The sequence below is a fragment of the Sus scrofa genome, chromosome 18 (assembly GCF_000003025.6).
Source record: "Sus scrofa isolate TJ Tabasco breed Duroc chromosome 18, Sscrofa11.1, whole genome shotgun sequence".
Taxonomy (NCBI): Eukaryota; Metazoa; Chordata; class Mammalia; order Artiodactyla; family Suidae; genus Sus; species Sus scrofa.
The window spans coordinates 5,632,828-5,657,495 of record NC_010460.4 but is presented as its reverse complement, the minus strand read 5'-3'; the positions used below and the strand labels follow the sequence as shown (position 1 = coordinate 5,657,495).

At 55.4% G+C, this 24,668-nt stretch overlaps 1 protein-coding gene across 8 annotated transcripts in view; it reads right to left on the bottom strand.

The window, feature by feature from the left end:
* Positions 1-24,668, bottom strand: part of PRKAG2 (protein kinase AMP-activated non-catalytic subunit gamma 2) — a 269,685-nt gene that overhangs the window by 87,266 nt on the left and 157,751 nt on the right. For all 8 annotated transcript variants that reach the window (XM_021078612.1, XM_021078611.1, XM_021078616.1 and 5 more), the window contains one exon: positions 6,781-6,992. In XM_021078612.1, coding sequence (XP_020934271.1) covers positions 6,781-6,992 — 212 coding nt within the window. The remainder of the gene's footprint in view (positions 1-6,780; positions 6,993-24,668) is intronic.

The following is a 24,668-nucleotide window of genomic DNA, read 5'->3' as shown; positions in this document are numbered from 1 at the left end:
TGGAGTTCCCGTCGTGGCTCAGTGGTTAATGAACCCGACTAGCATCCATGAGGACATGGGTTCGATCCTTGGCCTTGCTCAGTGTGTTAAGGACCCAGCATTGCCGTGAGCTGTGGTGTAGGTCGCAGACGAGGCTTGGATCTGCGTGGCTGTGGCTGTGGTATAGACCAGCCCCTGTAGCTCTGATTCGACCCCTAGCCTGCAAGCCTCCATACGCCTCGGGTGTGGCCCTAAAAAGACAAAAACAAATGCAAACCAAAAAAGAAATGCCTGTTGTCTTACGTTTGGGGGAGATTTGCTCCAGAGCCACAGAAACACTGATACGGTACCCAGGCCATTGGATACAGGAACGGAGCAGGCAAGAGACGAGGACGACAGAGACTCCAGGCTGTAGCAGGTGTCTTGGGTTTCCTGTCACTGACTCCCTGTCACCAAGCTGCTGCAGGGGCTGCTGCTAATGGCCCCAAACTGCAGTCTCCTTACAGGACCGTCCTTGGGGAGCAGCGCCCTCCCCGCTGCAGGTGCATCCCCCCATCCTGGGGCATCCCAGAGCTGCCTCACATGAAGCTACGAAAGCCCGGCTTCCGTGCCTCCAGGCAGGGCAAATTCTGGTACCATCTATCCTGCAGAGCTTCCCTGTCAAAAGGCGGCTGTTAAATCCCCCTGAAACTGCACCCCTGCTCTTCGCTGCTTCCCTCCCCTTGCTCCTTGGAGTTTGCTGCCGCGAGCGCACCAGGGTAAATAAACAAACTTGCATCCAGAATCCCAGCTCAGGCTCCGCTTCCGGGGACTCTGATGCAAGACACAAGCCAAGAGCGAAACGCCCAGGAGAAAACGAGGGAGAGCAAGGGAGGGGCTGTCGGGGAAAGGCAGATGGCTACGTACCAATTCTAATTCCTAACACCTTCGCATCAGGGTCTCAACCCCATGCAAGACGATTCTTCCATTGGTTCAAAACAAACGCCCCCCTCTGTGCGCTCCCACCTCTGACGGAAACTCACCCGTTTCCTTGACCAGACAAGGTGGAGGGCTTGCTTTTCCTCTTCCATCTCTAAAGGTTCTCTTCCTACTGACTCTCTCCCATCAGTGTTGAAATCCATTCCCCTTGATGGCAGGAAACCATCACCCGCATTCTCCCAGCTACAGTCCCGCCTCCTCCCCTTCAAAGCCAGGGTTCTGGAGCCTGTGCGCTCCACGTCTCCACTTCTTCACTCTCAGTCATTCAGCCCACATCCTCCCGACCAGGCCACTGAAGGTTTTCCTGCCAAGGTTACCCGTGACCTCAGTCCTTCCACCCCAAGGCCAGTCTGCTGCATGTGACATCACGGATCACGCCCTCCAAAGGCGGGAAACACAACACAATGAAGCACTCCTTGTGCGCCTGGGATACGGTTCGGCCTGGTTTCCTGCCTACTTTCCAGGCAATTGAGAATCCCTTTCCTTTTTTTTTTTTTTTTTGTCCTTCAAATGTCCACGTTGTCCTGACTTTTGCACCTACCACACACTTCTCTGCATTATCTCACCTACTAACATGGCATACATTCCACTTCCATTCTGATGATTTAAAACATCTTAATTTCGAGGAGTTGCCTGGTGGCCTAGTGGTTGAGGACCTGGCATTGTCACTGCTGCAGCCCAGGTTGCTGCTGTGGCACCGGTTCCATCCCTGGCCTGGGAACTTCCGCATGCTGTGAGTGTGGCCCCCAAAAATAAAAGTTAAAAAAAAATCTTAATTTTTGGCTCCAGACTCACATAGCCAGGTGCCCGTGGATCCCTCGCTTGATGATCCCGCGGGCACCTTGTGGTACCATCGCCACCCAAACTCACATGTGTGTGTGCTTATACACACATGCGCGCACACATACACAGCCTGCTCCCCCCACCTCCACCCCGTTCCCTATCCAGCAAATGCAACCACCATCCATCCAGTTTTCTAAGGCAAAACCTTTGGAATCATCCATTCCTTGAAGCTTCCCTTCTCCTGGCTCAACTGATCAATCACTGCATCCCAAATCTGTTTCAATTGACCTCTCGAACAGCTCCTTCTTTTTTTTTTTGCTTTTTAGGGCTGCACCCACAGCATATAGGGGTTCCCAGACTAGGGGTATAATCGAACCTGCAGCCTCTGGCCTACATCACAGCCACAGCAACATGGGATCTGAGCCACGTCTGCGACCTACACCACAGCTCTCAGCAATGCCGGATCCTTAACCCACGGAGCGAGGTCGGGGATTGAACCGGTGTCTTCATGGATGCTCGTCGGGGTTCATTAACCACTGAGCCATGATGGGAACTCCCCAAACAGCTCTTTATGTTTTAACACCAGTCCCTTTACCTCTACCTTCCACTGCCACCAGGGTCCAGAGCATGTCACACCACGTCTCCTCTGAGCCTCCGCTGCATCCAAATGCCATCTAATTTCCACACCCAGCCAGAGGGGGCATCTCAATGCAGAGCTGATGAGCCTGCACTCTGCGGCTGAGGAAAACTTCCACTTCCTTCCTCAGGGACTGGCTTTCCACTCCTCCCCGAGTCCCCACTGGGTGTTTGCTTTTTCACCCGTAATAACGACACAGGTTCTATCAAATGCTATTGTCATTATTCACCTGTCTGCACATCGCCCCACCCCAATAGACAAGTGAGTTATTAGCTTTTGATCGAGCCCCTCCCTGCCTCATGTGCTATCAACAAGTGGGGAATGGAAAAACGCAGTCCGCCTCCTGGCCTCCCGAAAGCCCCCGCCGACTTGTCATCTCATCAGCCTTTCCGAGCCTGGTGTCCGGCCCCCAGCAGTTGCTTAGGAAATATTTGCTGAGTAAATAAATAATAAAATGAGTGCCATCTACTCAGGACTAAGGAGTTACCCCTTTTCAACTTCAGAATAAAATTCCTGGGAACACGTCTTACAAAAGTGGTCTTCACAGTCCACGTTTACGGAAAGTGTCTTTTTCTTCCAAAAGGCGGACCCAAGTCTATTTCAGCCGCTCGAATTCCTCTAGGCAGATCCTGCTGGTAACCAAACGCATGAAATCAGCCAAGCTCGGAAAGCACTTAGCACATAAGGACGCTCGATATCATCTAATTCTAAAGAAACACTTTATATGCACTTGAATCCATCACCAGCCCTGCTGCCGAGGGCTGCCGAATGCCGAGGGGACCTGGACCAGACGACGGCTGCAGAGGTCGTCGTGAGCAACGTCCTCAGGGGAGCCCCTGGAGGTTTGGGGTGAAGAAACTCACACGTGGGATGAAGGCCCCTGATTAATGTCAGCAACCAAGAGAAAAACTGTCTTCCGATTTTGAAACAGGGCATTTCCAAACCTAAATGGGGACCCCAGAGGGATCCCCCTGATTTTCTAAAGCTCAAACTGTATACGTGTTGTGGTGTTGACTGGATCCATTCATTTAAGGTGGTAAAATATAGATAACCTAAAACCGATCGTTTTAACCCTTTTTTAAGAGTACGCTTCAGTGCCACTAAGTACAGTCGTAGTGCTCTGCCGCCATCACCACTGTCATCTTCAGAACGTCGCCTTCGTCCTCAACTGACAGTCCGTCCTCATCAGACACCGACGCCCCCGCTTCTCCCCATCCAGCCCCTGGCGACCCCCGTTTTGCTTTCTGTCTCTGAATCCGACCACTCTAGGAACCCCCTCGAAGTGGAATCATACGGCATCTGTCCTTTTATGATGGGCTTGCTTCACTTGGCATAATATGCACCAAGTTCACTCGTCTTGTGGCATCGGTTGGGGCTGCCTTCCTTTTTAGTTGGAAAAATACTCCACTGTGTGGAAAGACTGCATCTTGTTTATCCATTCATAACATGGATGGTTCTCAAAAGTCACTGTGCATCAAAAAATATATATATATATATAATTTTTCTACTTTTTTTCTTTTTAGGGCTGCACCCATGGCAAATGGAAATTCTCCAGCTAGGGGTGGAATCTGAGCTGCAGCCGACAACCTATGCCACAGCCACAGCCCCTTGAGATCCGAGCTGAATCTGGGACCTATACCACAGCTCATGGCAATGCTGGATCCTTAACCCACTGGGTGAGGCCAGGGATTGAACCTGCGTCCGCATGGATACTAGTTAGGTTCATGGCTGTTGAGCCACAATGGGAACTCCCAAGAATATCATTTTCTAGTCACCATCGGGGGATGAACTGAAAGCAGACCAGAAAAACAAAACAAAGCAAAGCAAAACAAAACAAAACACCCTCTGGATTCTTTCTCATGTAAACTGAGCAAGGCTTGTCCCAAGCACAGAACTTCTGCAATCAGGGAAAAACCCTGGGTCTGCACGTGCGCCATCTCTTCAAATGATCTGAAGTTAAAAGAACCACCTTGTCTTCAAATCAGCATCTTTTCTAAAATGGGGTCATTCTGCCACTTATCTGCAGTCCATGAGAAGATGCCAATATTTTGAGCCTTTATCCACGCAAGCCTCTCTGCCGGTCGCTTCTCTCTGTGCCCCCTTCTCCGGTCTCCCTCTGCTCCCCCGGGGTCTCGGTCCCAGATCGCCTGACCCGCTGGCCTCTCGGCAGGGTTGGCACACAGCGGGAAGGCAGGAAGAGGTGGACACGCTGGTTGCCACCCCTCTGCCCCAAATGCCATCCCTGGCCAGTGGCTGCTCCTCAGTAGCCGCAGCTCCTGCCAGGCAGACACACGTGGCCCCACCTCCCATCTGATGGGCCCCCATCACGTCCCTCCAGCCCTAGGGGAGTAGAGGCTTCCCGCCTTTGATCATCATTGGGTTGCCTCATCATTTCCCTTTTGGATTTTTTTGGTTCCATTATCTCAAGGACCAAGCCTCTTTGCTAAATGCCCAGGAGAACAGAAACTTCTAGACGATTTGATTCACACCCAAGAACACAGATGACCCTCCTCCCTAGCCCCTTAGCTCTAAGGAGCCACGTCTGGCGTCTCTGCACGTCTGGACCACCTCCTGCTTCCTAGCCACCCTCTGTCTCCAACCTCAGAGTCTGCTTGCTGGCAGATGCCCGTCCCCCAGGGACAGCCACCCATCCCCCAGGGACAGCCCCCCATCACTGCTCCGACCCACCTGCTCTTCCTTCTGAGTGCTACATGTCACACTCGTTCCCACCCCAAGTCACAGCTGATTTTCTTTTCCAGGAGCCCCTCCCTTCACCTCCCCCCTTATTTAAAACCGACCAAGCCCTGGGAGGCTTCCTTGGCCTTATCAGACCATCGTATCCTCCCTTCCTCGCCCTCTGCCCCCTTTAGGGTGGATTATTTGTTTCATGCCCGATTCCCACCCAACCTACTTTCCGCTGTCATTGAACGGTTTTATCTGGGGAACGGTTTTATTCTGTTTCCCATCAGGCTGTCAGTCCTAGAAGGCAGAAACAACACCTTGCCTTTTGTCCCTCAGCACTTGAAACAATACTCGCTAAGCTCACACCTCATAAAACGACCCCAGGATGAACAAGGGCAGGCAGAGCGTGTGCTCTGCGGGACAAGCCATCTTCTTCCTCCCCAAAGACAACACCTGCTGTGGTTGGATGGTGCGGTGCTGAGGTCCCGACCCCGGATACCCGTGAAGGAGACTTTATTTGGAAGTCAGGTCTTGGCAGATGGAATCAGGTGAGGGTGAGGTCACACAGGGTTAGGATGGACCCTGGTCCAATGTGACTGGTGAAGAAGAGGAAAATCTGGACACAAACAAACACAGCGGGAAGACAGCCACGTAAAGACACAGGTGGAGGAGTTCCCGCAATGGTGCAAGGGGATCAGTGGCGTCTCTGGAGCACTGGGACGAAGGGTCAATCCCCAGTTCGACAGCATCTGGCATTGCCACAACTGTGGCTCAGATCTGCTCCCTGGCCTGGGAACTCGGTACACCACGGGGTGGGCAAAAAAGAAAAAAAAGAAAAAAAAAAAAAAAAAAAAAGATAGAGGCAGAGTTGGGAGTGCAGTGGCTCCAAACCAAGAAAAGCCTGGGGCCACCAGAAGGGGCCCGAAGCATCCTCCCCGCCAGAGACACTGTCCTGCCGGACCTTGATTTCAGGCTTCTAGCCTCCAGAGCTGTGAGACAATAGCTTCCTGCTGTTTTAAGGCTCCCAGTTGGTGCCACGGTGTTACAGCAGCTGCGGGAAACTAATACCACAACCGAGTGAAAGAGTTACAGCCACAGGGACAGCCTTCAGCGATAGGGTTCCTAGTTCCTTGCCGGGTACAGGAAGGTGACCGAACGTCTGAGGTTCTGACATGAACCAGGGGGCGGCCATGGGTGGTCCCGCACTTCAGGCGCTCCACGTGGAAGTGCTTAAGTGCCGGCGCAAAGCCAGCCGGTCCATCCTTACCCCAGCATCCCAGTCCGGTCCTCGGAAGGACGCAAAGACACCGTTTCTCCTTCCGCTTTGAAAGGCTCCCCTTTCCAGGAATGCCTCCCAAATGATGTCAGACGTTAACTCTTAAAACCCCAGAACAAAATTTCTATTAAAAGACTCTTTCTCTGCTTGCGACTTTTGCCTTTCGTATCTCAATCAAGAGCAATGCACATAAAGCTGTTAGGGACTGATTTTCAAAAAAGAACCTAAGGGAGCAGAAACCTCGTTCTGGCCCTGGCCCAGCTGCTGCCGTTCATCCGACTGTCACTTGCCTGCTGAGCCCTCGTCATTTTTCTCAGTTTGTGATGTACGGTGAGATATACCCCACATGTGGGGCGCACACATCCTTAGCTGGATACAATCAGACTCCCCCCCCGCCCCATCCCACACCCGGCGGCCCGGCCCCCGGCCGAAGGCCCAGACTTACGGTCCTGGGGGGAGTATGGTGTGTCGGCGACGCTGACGGAGGCCTGGCCGAACTCTGGAAGGAGGATGGGCAGAACCTCTGGCCTGTGTCTGGAGGGGAAGACGAGGCATAGATGCGGTTTTCCAGTCGCTCGGGCTCTTGCTTGTAGGACTCAAGAGGAAACGTGTGCTGCTTGACCACTTGGGTAGGTGTCGACGGAGAGGAAGAGAGGCCTGGGTGGAGGAGGAGACCCAGAGTTCGGTTAGACATCCGTTTGACACGGGGACAGGCGAAGCGCTTCCGTCTCCAAGTGCCGAAAGTCTCCCCGGACAAGAATCTAAATGATTTACCTTCTGAACGTTGGGGACAAGCTTTTCTACAACTACTTCCCACCCTTTAGCATCCGCTGCATCCAGGGGTTCCCTGGTGGCCTAGCGTTTAAGGAGTTGGCTTGGTGGGTTTGGCATTGTCACTGCTGTGGCGCGGGTTCGATCCCTGGCCTGGGAACTTCCGCCTGCGACAGGTGCAGCCAAAAAAAGAAAAAAGAACCTGCTGCATCCAGAAATCCCCCTCATCATCCAACTTGCATTGTGGGCAGAGTTCCCTTGCTGTGAGGGGTGCTCTGGCAGTTCAGAAAGCTGCTGGGACCAAAACTGCTAACGTGCGTGCGCACGCACGCACGCGTGCACGCACACACACACACACACACACCCCCAGATGGTGTTTTCCTCCATGTAGTCCAATGCTACTTGATCTCTGCCACCGCCTCCCCACCCAAGCATCGTGTCTGGAGCGGAATCCATATTTCTTTTTTTTAATTCTATTTTATAATGATTTTTATTCTTTCCATTATAGCTGGTTTACAGTGTTCTGCCAACTTTCTACTGTACAGCAAGGTGACCCAGTCACACATAACATGTATAGATTATTTTTTCTCACAGTACCATGCTCCATCACACGAGACCAGATATAGTTCCCAGTGCTACCCAGCAGGATCTCATTGCTAATCCATTCCAAAGGCAATAGTCTGCATCTATTAACCCCAAGCTCCCCATCCATCCCCACTCCCTCCCCGGGACCCATATTTCTTGAGAAAAGGCGTGAGAAAGTTCGTGAAGTATTCAGCAGAGACGAAGGTCAGTGTCGCAGAAGTCACACGACAACATACACCAGGGGCCAGATGCGACATGCTGCTATGGTCAAAACGAGCAACATAAAAATTGCCACCGGGGAGTTCCCGTCATGGTGCAGAGGAAACAAATCCGACTAGGAACCATGATTGCGGGTTCAATCCCTGGCCTCAATCAGTGGGTTAAGGATCCGGCATTGCCACGAGCTGTGGTGTAGGTCGCAGACGCAGCTCAGATCTGGCATGGCTGTGGCTGTGGCTGTGGCGTAGGCTGGCAGCTGCAACTCCGATTAGACCCCTAGCCTAGGAACCCCCATATGCCATGGGTGCAGCCCTAAAAGGACAAAAGAAAAAAAAAAGAGAGAGAGAGAGAGAGAAAAAAACCTGCCACAGGGAGTTGGCTGCAGTGAGAACCTGCTGTGAGGACAAATGCTGGAGGAGGTTTGGGGAAGGAAGGTGCCTTGCAGAGTGAAGGCTTAGGCGAACAGGCCCCAGGAGGAAGCCGACGGGGAGTGGAGGCCTAAGGATACCTGGAGGCTGGGGACGTGACCCTGCCAGGAGGGCGAGGCCCTGCACTGCAGCCGGGATGGTGCAATCCCTGGGGCCTGGCTCACTCACACCTGGCTGATTCTGTCATCAGATCATTGTCATGGGCTGAGCTGTGTCCCCAAAGAGACAAGTTAAAGTCTAAAGCCTCAGTACCTCTGAATGTGACCTTATATGAAAATACAGTCTTTGCAGACATAATCAAGTGAAGATGAGATGCTACTGGAGTGGCCTGGGCTCTTAATCCAGAGCAACTAGTGTCCTCATAAGAGGACACACACACACACACACACACACACACACACACACACACACACGGCCATGTGACCGAGGCTGAGTTTGGAGTAATGCATCTATGAGCCAAGAAATGCCAAGCATGGCTGGCGAGCTGGAGGAAGGTGGTCAAAAGATATAAATCTCTAGTTACAAGATGAATATGGAGCAAGAATGTACACAATAAAAACTACAGTTCACACAGCTGCATGATAGATGGGAAAGTTGTTAAGAGAGGAAATCCAGAGCTCTCAGCACTAGGAAAATAGTCCTTTTTCTTTGCTTCTTTCCCTCTTCTGATTGTTTCTCTAGAGATGATGGGTGTCAGCGGCCCACTGTGAGCACAAGACTTTCGAAACAAAGCATCACGCCTTAAATCCATACAATGACGTGTATCAACTATTTCTCAGTCAAACTAGAAAAAGGAAAAGGGAAGCTGGAAGCAGCAAGGAGGGGGCGCTATCAGGAGCCTCAGAGGGAGCGGGCCCTGCTGCCATCTGCGCTGCCAACTTCCAGCCTCTGTACCTTCGGGAGAAGAAGCTGCTGTTGGTCTACGCCGCCCAGGCTGTGGTGCTTTGTTACGGCAGCTCCTGGCAGCGCCAGGACGGACACAGCAGCGGTGCCTGATGTCGACTTGTTTGCCAGGAGAGACAGACTCTGGATCTGGGTCTGGCCTCCCACATTTCCAGGTGGATAAATACCATTTTTATTTTAAGTTGGTTATTTTATTTCAGAATATTAAACCAGGACGTCAGGGGCCATGGCCCAAGAGCGCCTCTTGCTCCTTCTGACCTTGACAAAGATGGGTCGCCTACGAGTCCCGGCTTGGCTCTGTGCCACCTCTCGTCTCCTCTCCATGCTGCCCCCATGCACACGTGTGTCCCCTTCTGCGCCCCCCTCACTCCGCGGAGCAGCCTCCTAACACATCCCATCTCCTGCTCTGGGATCCACGCCTGTGTGTCTCCTGCCCCCCTGAACTCGGGGCACTTCTGTACCCAGCGCCCGGGGGAACAAGCGGCTTCAAACCCAAGCCAAATGGAAAGGATGGAAGTCTCCCCACCCAAATCCATCATCTGCTCAGCGCTGTCCTGGGCGAGAGGCGGAGGCTTCGTCAATCCCCCCCGCCTTGGCGGGGCTAAGGCTCAGCTTAGTTTGATCCTCCCTCCCCCAGTCCCTGGACAGGAGTGCTGGGAGGTACCAGTTAAAGGAGCAGTGTTATTTTCCAGGGACCCCTCCTCCGATCCCACGGGCCCAGGCTGATGTGGGAGGAGCTCCAGCTGAGAGCGGGAGGTAGAACGCTGTCCCCACGTGGTAGAAGCGCCCAGACTTACAGCATGAAAGGCCCTAATGGCCAAACTCCAACAAACTCTTGAAAAATAGTTTGCCCCCCAAGGTCTAACACCGTAAGTGCCTCGGCCCTCATCCCAGGCGCCCAGCTGCTGCAACGCGACAGCGGGCAGGGGCTGCTCTCCCAGGTGTACCCCACCCCCCACCTTCTCTCCACCAGAGGCTGTCCCCCTTAGGGTGGCCTTCAGGACGAGGCCCAGTGGCCATTGTGTAGGGGACGATCGGAGCTGGGGGGACTCTTGGCTGGTTCTCTGTAACACCTTTCTCACATGCAAATAATTAAAGAGAGCGGGCACGACGAAGTGGCTTGCCACCTGGGAGGCTCCTTAAAGCCCAGATGGCAGCGGCTGGGTCCACTGGGGCTCATCGCACGGGAGCGCTGGGGCGATCCTGACCCAGGCCCCACGGAGGGAAGAGGCTGGCTGGATGCAGAGGACACGTGCCCTCGACGCACAGCCTTGCGGAGCCGCCTGGGGTGAGGAGAGGGCGGGCTGTCCGCCCAGCGGTGGGAACCGTCTGTTTCTGGTGGAACAGAATGGAACTCCACGCCCCTCGAGAAAGCTCCTCTCACGGACATTGTTCCAAGTCCATCTTCCCACCAGGCCTTCCTGCCTCCTCCCTGCTCCCCTCCCAGGGCAGGGGACCTCTGTGCGGGGAAAGGATGACACTCTGGACTGTGCAGGGTGGGGTGGGGTGGGGGAGGGGCAGGTACAATGATGTGTGGAGCTGAGGGTACAGGGCAAGAACCTTCTTGGAACCAAAAATACGCGCCCCTGCCTCTGTGCACCAAACTGGCAATATCTTTAGGAGGGTGGAGTCTTATGATGGCTCTTCGTACACCCTCCTGCCCTGCTCCTCACTGCCACCCTGCAAGAGAAGGGGGTGGGCTTGCGACGCCACCTCACAGGGGATGAAACTGGGGACTAGAGGGCTTACACGTCTATGGTCCTTCAGTGAGTGAAAGGCAGAGGTCCCAGCTGGGTCCCGTTGTCCTGACTCCCAGTCCCACACTCTGTGCCAGGCTTAAATGGGGACATTGCCCCGAGGAAGAACACGAAGACTCAGACATCACATGGGTGTGTGACTCGCCCACCCTTCCTGGAAGTGGGGTTCCACAGGCCAAGGGGAGGGCCAGCTGGGAGAACGTGGCTGTCGGGGGGAGCTGGTGCTGCTGCGGACAGGGGGTGCAGGTGGGGGGTGCTCCCTGCGGTGGTGGGGCAGCCTTGGGGGGGCTACAGGGATGGGCGTCTAGAAAGCTGTGTCTCTTCTGTGCCAGCCAGAGAGAGGAGGGACATTTTGAACACGGAGGGCCTTCTGCTCACATTAATGTCATTTTATAGCGGGGGAAACTGTCCTATGAGAGGAAGGGGGGGGCAGGTAAGAATGACACCCCTAAATCTTTTCTAATGTTTTTAAAAATTGGAGTCATAATTCATAAATAGAAAAATGGGGCAATGCTGACACAATCCCCCATCACTTTTAAACAGACCCATTTCTTTCTTTTTTTTGGTCTTTCTAGGGCCGCACCCTCAGCATAGGGAGGTTCCCAGGCTAGGGGTCAAATAGGAGCTACAGCTGCCGGCCACAGCCACAGCCACAGCCACATGCAGCTCACGACAACGCTGGATCCTTAACCCACTGAGCGAGGCCAGAGATCAAACCTTCATCCTCATGGATACTCGTCAGATTCATTTCTGCTGCCCCACGACGGGAACTCCCCACTTATTCCTTAACGGCAGGGTAAACTGCCCAGCTGTCTCTCAGGAGAACCATGTGTCCCGTCACCTGCTACGAGCGAGGTTAAGATGCAGACAAATCTCACCGTCCAGGCTGGTGGAGGAAACAGGACAAAACCCACACCCACAGCCACGTCACCGGCACCACGTGATGGGCTTTGAGAGTCAACCACCCATAAGACCAGAGCAGAAGGAGCTCAGGGGAGAGGCCGAAGGGCAGAAAGCTCCGTGTAAACTTGGGGAGAGCTGGGATGCTACTCGGCGGAGTGAAACGGATCTGCCCCCAGTTAGGCGGTTTTCTGCCGGGCCCAGATGGGATCTGGCCGTGGCAACCTAACCAAGAAGGCCAGGCAGGTCCTCGCTTTTTCTTCTGGAAGGCTCTCCCTCCTTCCTCCGCTCCCTGCAGACTTTGGTAGGACTGCCGTCAGCCTCTGGGGGCGAACAAGGCCTCCGAGGGCCCTGGGGCCGCAGCCAGGGCACGTGGACAGGCTCAGTGAGTGAACAGAGGGATTCCTGGCCACCACACCAGACACCAGGCCAGTGGCTCCAGACACCAGGGAGCCTTGAGCTGGTGCCGTTCCAGGGCCGGGCTGTGCTGGGGGGGGAGCTACGGTCTGGGGAGGAGAGGAGAAAGGAGAACAGAGGTGCCACTGGAAGAAAGTGAACAGGGGCCAGCGGAAGGGTGCAAAGGAGAGGCCTGAGTTCCAGCAGCCTCCAGTGCCAGGCCTGGTTTCCCACCAACCAGCCACGGGCCCTTGGGCAGACCCCGCCTTGCTTTGAAAAATAGAGAAGGTCGACCAGATGGCTGTACACTGCGTGCCCCCTCCTTCTGCCCTCCCTTGGGCAGCACCAGCCTCTTCAAGCATGTGGTCTGATACCAAGAAAGAAGGAAAAAAATTCATTTTGTTCCCGACCTTCGATGTCCTTGCTGACCGCTGCTCCAAGAGCATGGAGTGAGAAGAGCATACGTTCCATCCATGCTGGATGCGGGTTTGGCTTACGCGTGGCTTTTAAAACAACTAACTGCTGGTATTCCCATCGTGGCTCAGTGGTCAACAAATCCGACCAGGAACCATGAGGTTGTGGGTTCGATCCCTGGCTCTGCTCAGTGGGTTGAGGATCTGGCGTTGCCGTGAGCTGTGGTGTAGGTCACAGACGCAGCTCAGATCCTGCATTGCTGTGACTGTGGCGTAGGCCGGAGGCTACAGCTCCGACTGGACCCCTAGCCAGGGACCCTCCATGTACCGCAGGAGCGGCCCTAGAAAAAGGCAGAAAGATAAATAATAATAATAATAATAAAATAAAAATAAAAAAACAAAACAACTAACTGCTCTCACGGAGATGAGGGTCACAGGGCAGATGGTGACACATACAGGGTGTGTCGTACAGAATGTCCCAGCCAGGGAGAGGCAGGGACCCCTGCCACTAAGGAGCCTTGCCACAGAGGGGGACATCAGAAGGGACAGAAGGCTCCAGGCAATAGAAAAAAGACAACTGGGGTGTGCACAGGCTGGGGCCTGCTCACTCCGCAGGGCCCCGTCCTCCTGTAAAGGTGCAAGGCTAACGTCCCATCAGCACAGAGTGTCCCCACCTGGAGCTGATGTCACTGAGGTCAAAGGTGCAGAGCCAGCTCCCTGGAGCTGCTCGTGGATCCCTTTCAGGATCACAAAGCACATCCTGAGGCCTCGCCAGTCTCAGTCCAAGCATCCATCACTCAGGCACAGAGAGGCTGGAACCAGGACGGAGAGGGTGGTTCTGCCACACCTACAAGCTGGGGGCCAGAGCCAGGCCCGTCCAGGAGGCCAGCCTGCCACACTCCTGACGCACAGTTATAGTTTCAGGTGCAGGTACCGAGGCCCAAGGAAGGGCCCCACGCCTCTCTGAGAATCCCCAGGCGCACCATGTTACCTGCCCAGCGAGCAGAATCGCCTGCATTGGTGCTTGATGGGATGAAATTTAGCCCTGAGCTGCCAACTGCTTCAGCAGGGTGGGACAGTGGCAAGGGTGGGGGTAGGGGGCACCTGGCAGGGTAATAACCTGAGGTGGGAACTCTGAAAGGAAAGAAAGCACTGCCCCTTTCCTCCCCGCCGTGCCTCCTAGAATATCCTATGGGAGCCTGGGAAATACAAAGGCAGTGAGATCTCCGGGTCTACAGAGGAAGCTGCAGCAGCAGGAAATGTGAGCCCAACCCCGAGACCCTGGTGAATTCTGGGTGCAGGCTTGACCTGACGTCTGAGGCTTGTGGTAGATGTCCAGGTCCTTCTTGATTTTTGTTTGCTTGCTTTTAAGGCCACATCTGTAGCACATGGAAGTTCCCCGGCTAGGGGTTGAATTGGAACTGCAACTGCTGGCCTGTGGCACAGCCACAGCAAGGCGGGATCCTTAACCCACTGAGCAAGGCCAGGGGTCAAATCCGTGCCCTCATGGGTACTAGTCTGGTTCATCACCACTGAGCCACAACGGGAACTCTCATAGGTCCTTCTTGATTTCAAGGAACCAGCCATGTCTGGTACAGCTAGACTGTCTGGGGCTTGGACACTGCTTAAGGGGAAATCAGACTTCTCTGGCCTCGCTGGGCTGGGGCCCCCCAGGTACAAAGAGAAGCAGCCGCTCTCCTTTGCCCTGGCACATGTGTGGTCTGGGCTTGTCCCAGCCCGGTGGTGATCTGCTCTGAGGCTCGGGGCAGAAGAGCCCTGAAGAATCCCCATACCCTCTCCACTGAACTCTAGATAACATTCTGCCTCCCTCTCCCGGGGAAGGCTTTGCTCAGATCCCTTGGTCTGGGCAGTGCCCGGTCTCCACCGCTGGATCTGACCCAACATGCTGGGAGTGCATCTGAGTCACAGGGTCAGTTGGGATGCTCTCAGCCCACAGCTCTCCAACCTGGTGGGGCACCAGCCTCACCTGGGAACGGGGAGAATAGAGAGTCCCAGGTCCTATAGACTCTGGTTGGTGGGTCTGGGGTGGAAGCTGGAAACCTGCATTTCTGAAACTCCCCGGGGTGAATCAGATGGCCAGACAAGCTTTGAACCATTAATTCAGTCCAAGCTCCTCATTTTACAGAGAAGACTTTTTTTTTTTTTGCTTTTTAGGGCTGCACCTGCAGCATATGGAGGTTCCCAGGCTGGGGGTCGAATTGGAGCTACAGCTGGTGGCCTACACCATAGCCACAGCCACATCAGATCCGAGCTGCATCTTCAACCTACACCACAGCTCACGGCAACACCGGATCCTTTAACCACTGAGCCAGGCCAGGGACTGAACCCGCCACCTCATGGATACTAGTTGATTCCTTGCTGCTGCACTACCAGGGGAACTCCCAGAGAAGAGACTTCTAAAAGAACCCTAGTTCCCATTCTTTGTAGCCATGTGGAACCAGGCCTCAGCCCTCTCTTTCCCTTTATTTTTTTGGCCTCACCCAGTGCTTGTGGAAGCTCCTGGGCCATGGACTTAATCCACACCACAGCAGGACCCAAGTGACAGCAATGACAATGCCAGGTCCTCTCATGACCAGGCCATCAGGGACCTCTGGAGCTCCCTTCTTTGCGAGCAAATTCTGTTCTTTCTTAGTGTCAAGCCCCTGCCTGGCCTCTGCTCGAAATTACCCTTCCTGTGGCCAGTGACAGCCTCACGCAAAGGGTACCTCGAACCATGCCTCGTCCGAGGGACCCTGTGCTTTCCCAGATGGCTGCTTTGAGACCTTTTCCTGAACGCTCTAGAGTCACCTGTCTCCTAAAAGGTGACTCCCAGTCTCCTCCCCACCCATCCACCCCACCAGGGCCCCTGTCTCTCAGGGATAGGGTTTCTGGACTCTTCCCTCAGAACGGGCCTGGATTACCTGGTAATCCAATGGCTTTGGCTCTGGCCAGAGTTGAGCTTCCTCTCAATTCGTATATTCATTTGGAATAAGGTTGGGGATGTCAAGTTTTGCTTATAGTCTGTTTTACAGTCTTTTCTAATTGAATCTATTCAGAATCTGTTGGAGCCTGAAGTCATTTTGGAGTCAAACTGTTCTGGTAACAACGTAGGTGAAAATGCCTTTCTTTTAAGAAAACAAACTCTTTTAGGACGTGTCCTAAGGTTCTAACTCTCCTAGATGGACTGCAGGAAAAGCTGAAGTTTTCCAGAGCTTTGTACCCCTGACAGCACGCTGGACCTAGCCGTGACGTCGCTGGCGCCAGGGGATGGACTTTTGTGTGGCTAAACCGGCAGAAGAAAACAAAACAGGAACAGTGGGGGGGGAAAGTAACTTTAGCTCAGTCCCAGCAGTGCCGTCCAGCCTCTGGCGTCTGACACAGGGGCCTGGACTCGGGGAGAGGGTGGCACTCGGGTACCCACATCATGGCACACAGGCCCCTCTCCCGAGCCTGCCATCACCCCAAAGCTGCGCCGGGAGGAGGGGGAGTGGGTGGCCCTGATGAGGGTGTGCCAGGTTTGGGAGGGGGGAGAGGAGTGAGGAGGAGGGTGCTCTCCTGGCCAGCCTGGGGACGGTCACTTCCTAAGAGGACATGGGGGAAGGACATGCGCTCGGTAGGAAGCCGTGGCGGTTCATGCTCGCCGGAGGGGGCCCAGGTGCCCGGGGGCAGGGCTTTCTGACACTGGCCAAGGGCGGGGCCTGAATCCACCTGGGCAGGGCCCCGCCCCCCGGTGTCCTGCCCTGCTCAGGTGTGTCCTTAGGTCAGGACTAGATTTCTACGCAAGTTCAGACAAGCCTTTCTAGCGTGGATCTCCCTGAAATGCCTGTTTATAACTCGACATCGTTCAGGCAAATTGTCCCCGCAAAGCCACCCTGCCCGGTACTCTCAGATTTCACCCTGATGTAAATTGGCACATCTAGTTTGAAGGTGCACTTGGAACTGGCCCTGCTGAGGTGGGTGTCCTGCCCTGCACAGGGAGAGTCAAGGCCACTTCTGGGGCCTCTTGGGGCCACCGGGGACACGGACGCTCCCTCCACGGCCTTCCTGGCTCTGGCATTCCTGGTTGTTCATCAGCCATCACCTGTTTATTGATCCAGTCAATGGGAAACTTTCCTCCGAAACTGGGAAGGAGTGATTCTTAGAGGTTTTGGGTTTCAGGGCCCTTTGTTAATCTGATGAAGAAATCTAAATTTCTTGCTCTTTGTCTGAAGAAAAGCTCTAACTCTCCAAAATCCAGATTTCAAGAATTTGAGTTCCAAGGGGGTCTCAGAGTCCCTTATTCCACAGGGTGGCCGGACACCCACTGTTTCAACTTTTTTTTTCTTTTTTCTTTTTAGGGCTGCACCGGCGACATGTGGAGGTTCCCAGGCTAGGGGGCTAATCGGAGCTGCAGCTGCCAGCCTACACCACAGCCACAGCCATGCCAGATCCGAGCCGCACCTGTAACCTACACCGCAGCTCATGGCAACACAGGATGCTTAGCCCACTGAGCAAGGCCAGGGATCAAACCTGCAACCTCACAGAGCCGATGCCTGGTCCTTAAGTGCTGAATCACAGCGGGAACTCCTGTTTCAGCTTCTAACAGTAACTGTATCCCCTCTGCAGTCTGAACCCCACACTCAGAAATCTCTGAGGGTCCCTCAGCAGGAGAAGATGGAGCCTGAAGATTGGGTGGAAAGGCAGTGTGATGACCAAGCCGAGAAAGGGCCGTGAACAGCCTCACAGGGACCTGCCACAAGGAAGCTCCCAGGGCGGTGTTTTTAAAAACTGAAAGCCTACCTTGAGTCATTCCTATGCTTTCTGCAGTTTGTCCACTGGCACCACTCAGAAGCCTTGACGCTGGCTCCCCAGGTACAGATTGCGGGCGCCTGGGGAATGCAGCCCCTCCAGCCGTGCACTGTAGCCCCACTGTGGGAGGCTTCCGGGCTGTTTAGCTTTACCCTGAGGCGGCTCTCCAGTTCCCCCCTTCTACACGCTGCATGAGCGCAGGGAGGAGGGGCCTCAGGGATCAAGGAAGGGCTCCAGCCCCTGCCCCCAGGCCAGGGGTGTGTGGTCATTTCCAGATGTGCAGCCCAGGACACGCACTACCCTGGAACACACACTCCCCTCCCAGGCCCGGTGGCCTGTGGGCTGGGAGCCCGTGTGCGGGAGTGCGAGGCCAGCACCCAGCAGGCCAGGTGGCCGCCGGCCAGTGGGGGCACCCCTCCCCTCCCTGGGGTGCTGGCGGCCGCCGCTGCCACGGGACTCCAACCAGGGCTCTCCCGTGGCTCTGTTGACTCAACACATCACCTGACACCACCCGCCGGGCCTCCTGGGTGTGAGGTGCCACTGAGACGGGCAGCGGGTGTGTGCGAGGCCAGGGTGGCCTCCGGTGGGCAGGCATCCAGGCTGAGCCTCTGCCGCCGCTGCCGTGTCTACGGTGCTGCTCCCAGCTCCCAGCTGCCCTCACTCGCCCCATCGAGGGAGGGGCTGAGCGTCTGTGGATCGTCTCCCCCAGGGATTAATGGGGGGACCCTCCACGGAGGAGGAAGAGGGGAGGAGAGAAGGCAGCAGCTGGAGGCGAATCCGGCATCTCGTGATGGAAACACATCCTGGCTGCATCCTTCTAAAGCCAACCCAGCATCTTGAACGACAGCCCAGGACCCGCTCTGGGCGCTCAGGCCATGAGGAAGGAGCAGCAGCATTCCTGAGCTTTGCCCTGTGCCTGCAGAAGAAAGCCAACGACTCCACCAGAAGGAACCAGAAAAGGGACCGGCTTTTGGGGGCGCCTAGAAGCCCTCACCTCCCTGAGCCTGACCTGCCTCAACCATCACTGCCAGAGCTCGTTTTACCAAAGTGTGTGCTCTCAGGGCCTGGTTTCTAGAAATTTTTTATGTCTCCCGTTTATGTACCAGGCACGTGCCAGCATCACAAAGCTACAGCATACCGCAGCTACGCTTCCCCAGGTCCCGTCTCCTCCGCTAAGTATACGCAGTAGTGAGTCGCATTTGCCGCTCTGCCCGCAACACGCACGGTGCCCCGCACACAGTCCCTCCTCGACAAATATTCACAGGACTTGCGTGGCACCCCTTGCTCAACAAAATACCCAACAAGCACGGTCTGTAAAAGAACAAACAGTTAAATCGGATTCACCAAAATGTAAAACCTAAGCTCTTTAAAAGACACTGTTCAGAAAATGAAAAAAGACAAGCAGCAGGGATAAAATAATTGCCATATACATATGTGATAGAGGACTTGTATCCAGAACATATACACAACTCTCAAAACTCCACAAGAAAGGAGTTCCCACTGTGGTGCAGGGGAAACAAATCCAACTGGTATCTATGAGGATGCGGGTTCGATCCCTGGCCTTGCTCCGTGGGTCGGGGCTTCGGCATTGCCGTGAGCCGTGGTATAGGTCGCAGATGAAGCTTGGATCCTGAGTTGCTGTGGCTGTGGTGTAGGCCGGCAGCTGCAGCTCTGATTCAATCCCTAGCCTGGGAACTTTCCACAGGCTGCAGGAGTGGCCCTAAAAAGCCAAGAAAACGCAAAAACCACCTCCACGAGAGAGCAAATAATTTAATGAAAAAGAAGTGGACAGAAGATTAATTGATACTTCACCAAAGAGGACAGACAGATGGCGAGCACATTAAAAGCTACTCCACATCATTAATCATTAAAGCTGCCATGAGATACCCCTACACACCAACGAGACTAGTTAAATGAAATGTTTTAATGCTGACAACACCAAGGGCTGGGGAGCAGCAGGAACGCTCCTGCATTGCTGGGGGGAACCCAGCATGGTCCAGCCAGTTTGGGAAGTAGTTTGACCATTTCTTATGAAGTTAAACGTGCATTTACCATAGAACCCGGCAACACCATTCATACAGGAGAAATGAAAACATATGCCCACAAAAGCGGATGCTTAGACTGGCTTGGCTCCTAGTTCCAACATGGAAACCACCCAAATGTCCTTCAGCTGGTGAATTAAGAAACCCACTGGTGCATCCACACCAGGGACCACGGCTCAGTAATAGAAAGGAAAGAGCTGCTGACGTCTCGGTGGGCGATTCACGGATGCATTTTGCTAAGTGAAAGAAGCCGGACCCTAAAAGCTATATACCAGATTTTCCCCATGTATATGACATTCTGGAAAAGGCAAGATTATGAGGGAGGGGAAAAAATGGTGAGTTGCCAGGGGTTGAGAATGGGAAGGAGAAGTTAATTACAAAGGGGCATGAGGGCGTGCCTGCGGGGGATGGCGCTGTTCCCCAACTTGCTGGTGGTGGTGATTATACAATTATATAGGTTTGCCAAAACTCACGGAACCGTACACTCAAAAGGGTGAATCTTACTGTATGTAAATTCGACTTCAATGTAAAACCTGGTGGTTCAAAAAAGTGTTCTAACCTGAGTTTGATGGGCTGTCAGTGTGGCTGGTGGGGGGTGGTAGTGGAGGGTGGCGGGGGCACCTCATGCCATTTCTCATGGGGCTGGAAGGATGACAGGTGGATTCTGAGAAACTCCGGAGAATTCCAACAGAAGCACCACCTCAGCCCGAGGCCCAAGACCTTCTCAGTTAAAAATAGCAGCTGGAATCCCCTCCTTCTGGCCAGAAGGTCATCTCAGGAGACAGGCTGGAGCCACCACTGCTGAGCAGGGAAGAGTGAGGTCTTGGCTCCAGGAGCCCCTTGCTCGCCAGCCTGTGCCCTCCAGGCTGCAGGGGACGGAGGGTGGTGGGAGAGAGCTGGAGGGCTCAGCTGGAGACCGGGAAGAAGAGGTCAAGCTCAGGCCCCACGTTCCGAGCCTCTGGGCAGACACAGCGCTGGGCGGGGCTCAGGGCAGCACTGTGGTCCTGACAGGTCACATTATCTTCACGGGGCTCCTGGTAGGACCGAGCAGACAGAAGGGCCCAGGGCCGGTGCAGGAGGCCCTGGGGCTCCCCTAGGGGCGCATGGGGTTTCCAGAGCAAAGGTGCAGGTGCCAGGCCCTCGCCAGGTGGCTGCTGCCCCAGAGTGGCATCTGCAGGAGTGAAAATGCCCACCTCTCCTCCCAGGCTCCTGCCTCTCCCTGGAGCTGCCCTTGGCCCGCCCCGACCACACGGCCCCTCCAGGCCTCGCAGAGGGTTCCCTGCCTCTGCACCCCTTCAGGGCTGCCTTATATTTTCTCTGCATTTGTAAAAACCGTGCTTTGGTTTTGTTTAGAAACCTATAAGCCAAGCACATGAACACTTATGAATAGCTGGCAAGAATGTTAGCAAACCTTTCTCAATAAGCTAATTTGTTGATCAGAACTCTCGAATCTTTTAAAACATATTTTTAATTGTGGTTAAAAAAAAAAAAAAGCCCCACAGACCATCAAATCTACCGTCTTAACTGTTTTGAAGTGTTTGGTTCAGCGGCATTAAACACGCTCAGCTGCTGTGCAACCACCACCACCATCCAGGCCCATAACTTCGTCATCTCCCGAGACTGAGACTCTGTCCCCGTGAAACACTGTCTCCCCTCCCCTGGCGGCCACCTTCCGTCGCTATGAATCTGCCTCCTCTAGTCCTTCGTGTGAGTGGGATGGTGCAGCGTCTGTCCTTTTGTGATGGATTCTGTCACGCAGCATCCTGCCCTCGAGGTTCCTGCAGACTGCAACCTGTGTCAGAAGGTGTAGCACCCCCACCTCCCGCTTTTTGGTGCCACAGCATATGGAGCTCCTGGGGCAAGGGATCCATCTGCGCCGAAGTTGAGGCCTCAGCCACAGACCTAAGCCTTAACCCACTGGGCCGGGCTGGGGACTGAACCTGGGTCCCAGGGATCCCAGGACGCCGCTGATCCCATTGCGCCACAGCGGGAGCTCCAGGATGTGGCCCTTTTTGAGGCTGACTAGTACTCCAGCGTATGCCAGACCACACAGAGTGCTTTTTTAAAAATCCCCCCGCAGCTTCCCTATTGCTTGTTATTGCCCATTTCTTCTGACGGCCCTTCCCTGAGGTGGCAGTGGCCTCCTGGAGCCCCGCAGCCTGGCTTCCGTGAGCCCTGCACGCAGGATGTCAAGGGCCCAGAACGGGGAGCCAGAGGCACTGTAGCATGCTCCCTTCCTAAAGGTTTCCTGCTGTCCCTCTTGGTCAGAATCCATCTGCCTCAGCCCAGGCCAGTGCCTGTCCCCTCTTCTGGGCTCTGGGTGTGCACGGGAGGCAGAGCCACAGTCACAGGACCCGGGACGGGTCATCAGGCTGGCGGCGGGAGGGAGTCCAGGGAGGCGTCAGACAGTCCTTGCATCCTGGGGCCAAGTTTCCGATGTGCTATCTGGGCCGCCCTCCCAAGGGTAATGTGACATTTACATGACACCTGGTGAGGCTGCCATGGTGACATAACTGGAGGAGGGAGGTGGGGGTGTGTCCCCTGGGCATGGAGCCCGCAGCTGGGCACAGTCTGATGACTTGGTGTTGTGTAAATTAAAGCATTGGTCACCTGCTCTTATTACATGTCACAGCTTCACCTGCTCCCTCTGACGTGACCACAGAGTCACGAAGTCTGTCCCCTCTGGAGCTCTCCTGCCTTCCTTTCCCCAAGGAAGCTGTTTGAGAAAAACCCACCAACTGCCTGGGGAGGACAAGGTGATGCCCCAGCGTGAATGACCTGTGAGAGCCCCAGAGAGGGCGACCCTCTCCAGCAGTGTGGGTGATGGGCTGTCCTGGGTGTTCCTTGCACACGTGATCACGGGGAACTCGCTGAGGCCAGCGTGGAGCTGGATGCTGTGCCAGGGGCTTTGAATGCACTGGGAGGAAACAGGGCCCCTGCCCCCCTTTCAGCTCATTCTGCAAACTCTTCAGTGCAAACTCCAGCTCTATGGCCCGTAGGGCTGTTCCTGCATAACCTGAGCCTCGGTTTAGCCATCAGTGGAATGGACAGATGAAACTTGACCTCCTGAACGGGAAAGTTAGGTAGCAGCCTAATTTAGCTCCCAAAGTGAGCTGAAAGCTGGCGGTCTGAGCAGAAGCTGCAGGCTGGGCACTGGCCCAGCCCTCAGGCCAGTGTGCAAGGCAATCTTGGCCTGCCAACCCCCGGAACAGGCCCACGTGGGGGCTTTGGGCCCCTGGAGACAGAAATTGCAGGCATTGCATCTGCCAGACTCAACACAGTATGAACAGTCTGGGGTTCATGGGGTGGGGTGGACCCCGCCCTGTGCACACACTGGGCCAGCTCTTCAGGGGCTGAGGGCGTGGGCTGGATGCCGGCACCAGGGCCCAGGGTAACTGCTAAGTTCCCAGCACGCCCCTGAAAGCCCAGGGCTTGGCCTCAAATCAGGGTGTCTTTCCAGCTCGCCGGGCTGCTGGCAGCTCTGTCAGCCTTCGTGCTCTCTCAGGCCCCAGTTACGGCTGCGTCCCCCTTCTCCCCAGCTTCTTCATCATTCAGAGGGCGACTCTAACAAACCCCTGGCCCAGCAAACTCCAGCCCACCCGGGGCCTCCTCATTGCCACGTGTGGCAACCCGCAATGCTGGAGAGAGAGCAGGGTCCCCCATCGGGCTCTGGGTCAGCAAGATGCCATTGGACCTTAGGTGGATGTGGCAGAGTGGCAGCTCTGGTGACCTGGGCGGGTGGGAAGGTGGGGGCCTTCTCCCCGCGGTGGCCAACTCCTCCGCAGGCCTGAGCCTCCTGCCCGGGAGCACCGGCTCTGAATGCCATCTCCCCTCTGAGTCAGAACACGGGTCTCTTTTTCCTGCTCGAATACTGTGAACCATCACCCCCAGTTACGAAAGGTTACAAGAGGCTCCCCCTCAACCTCCCACCCATCAGCGTCAAACTTTCAAAAATGCAGGGTCTCAGGTTTTAAATCCCCCCAGAAAAGTAGGTTTGAGATCCAGGAGAGGGCGCGAGGGGGCAAAGCTCCCTCTCCTTTCAAGTCAGGGGGAGGGAAAGGATGGAGGAGAGGCGGGGAAGGAGGTGGCGAGCGGAGGCGGGGAGTGAAGAGGAGCAAGCCGCCTTCGTCTGAGCTGCCGGTCCTCTGGCCGCGAAGGGCCTGAAAGCTGCCTGGCGTGGTGCCCACCAGGGCCTGGTGAGCGGCGACCGGGGGTGGGGGTGGGGGAAGCCTCTTCTCCAGGCCTGGCGGAGCCCTGGCCGGACCCCGCAGGCTCAGCCCCTCCCTCTGGCCCACTTGCTCCAGATTCTTTGTGAGAGAGAAATGCACCTGCCCTCAGGGGGCTGCTGGAGGGAGGGAGGCCATGGGGCAGGGAGTCACAACCTCTGGGTCAGCGAGACCCAGACAAGCCCAGGCGCGCTGACCGGGTGTGTGTGTGTCCCAGCCTGTGGGGGCGGGGCCTGTGGGGGCGGAGCATGTGGGGGCGGAGCCTCCAGGGAGGGGCGGGGCGCAGAGCCAATTCTCAGAATTTGTGAGAACAGCCAAGTGGGAGAGCAGTAGCCTGGAGTCCCAGGGACTGTGTGTAGGAAACCACATGGTCTGACGTCATCGGAAAAAAGTGGGGTTTCAGCTGCTGCCACTCAGGCAGGCTCCCGGGGGGCCTTGACTGCAAGGGACATTACGCCCAACTACCTGGCAGCGCTGCAGGTGGGCAAGCGGGGTGCCCGCGGGCCCCACCATCACTGTCATGCGACTGCAGAGGGTGGAATGGGCGAGGAGACGGCTCTGAAAGGAGCGGCAGCAGCAACTTGGTGGAGAAGCGCTAAGAGCCTGAGCGGTGCCAGCCCCGCAGGGGGAGGGGAGCAGATGGCCACTGGAGAGTCGACCCGCTGGATGTGAGGTCAAGAGAGAAGGGGCGCCTAGGACCCCCGGGCTTCCCACTTAAGCGATGGGAGGATATGATGCTCAACACTACGGGCTCCTCGAAGGACTGCATGGCCCCTGAACCCACTGCAGGCAAGGGGGGAGCAGGGGCAGCCAAGCAGGGACTGGACCCAGGGGCAGGCGGCACCAAGGAAGGTATCAGTGTCCTGGTGGATCAGAACATCAGAGCCACGGAAATGGCACCACTC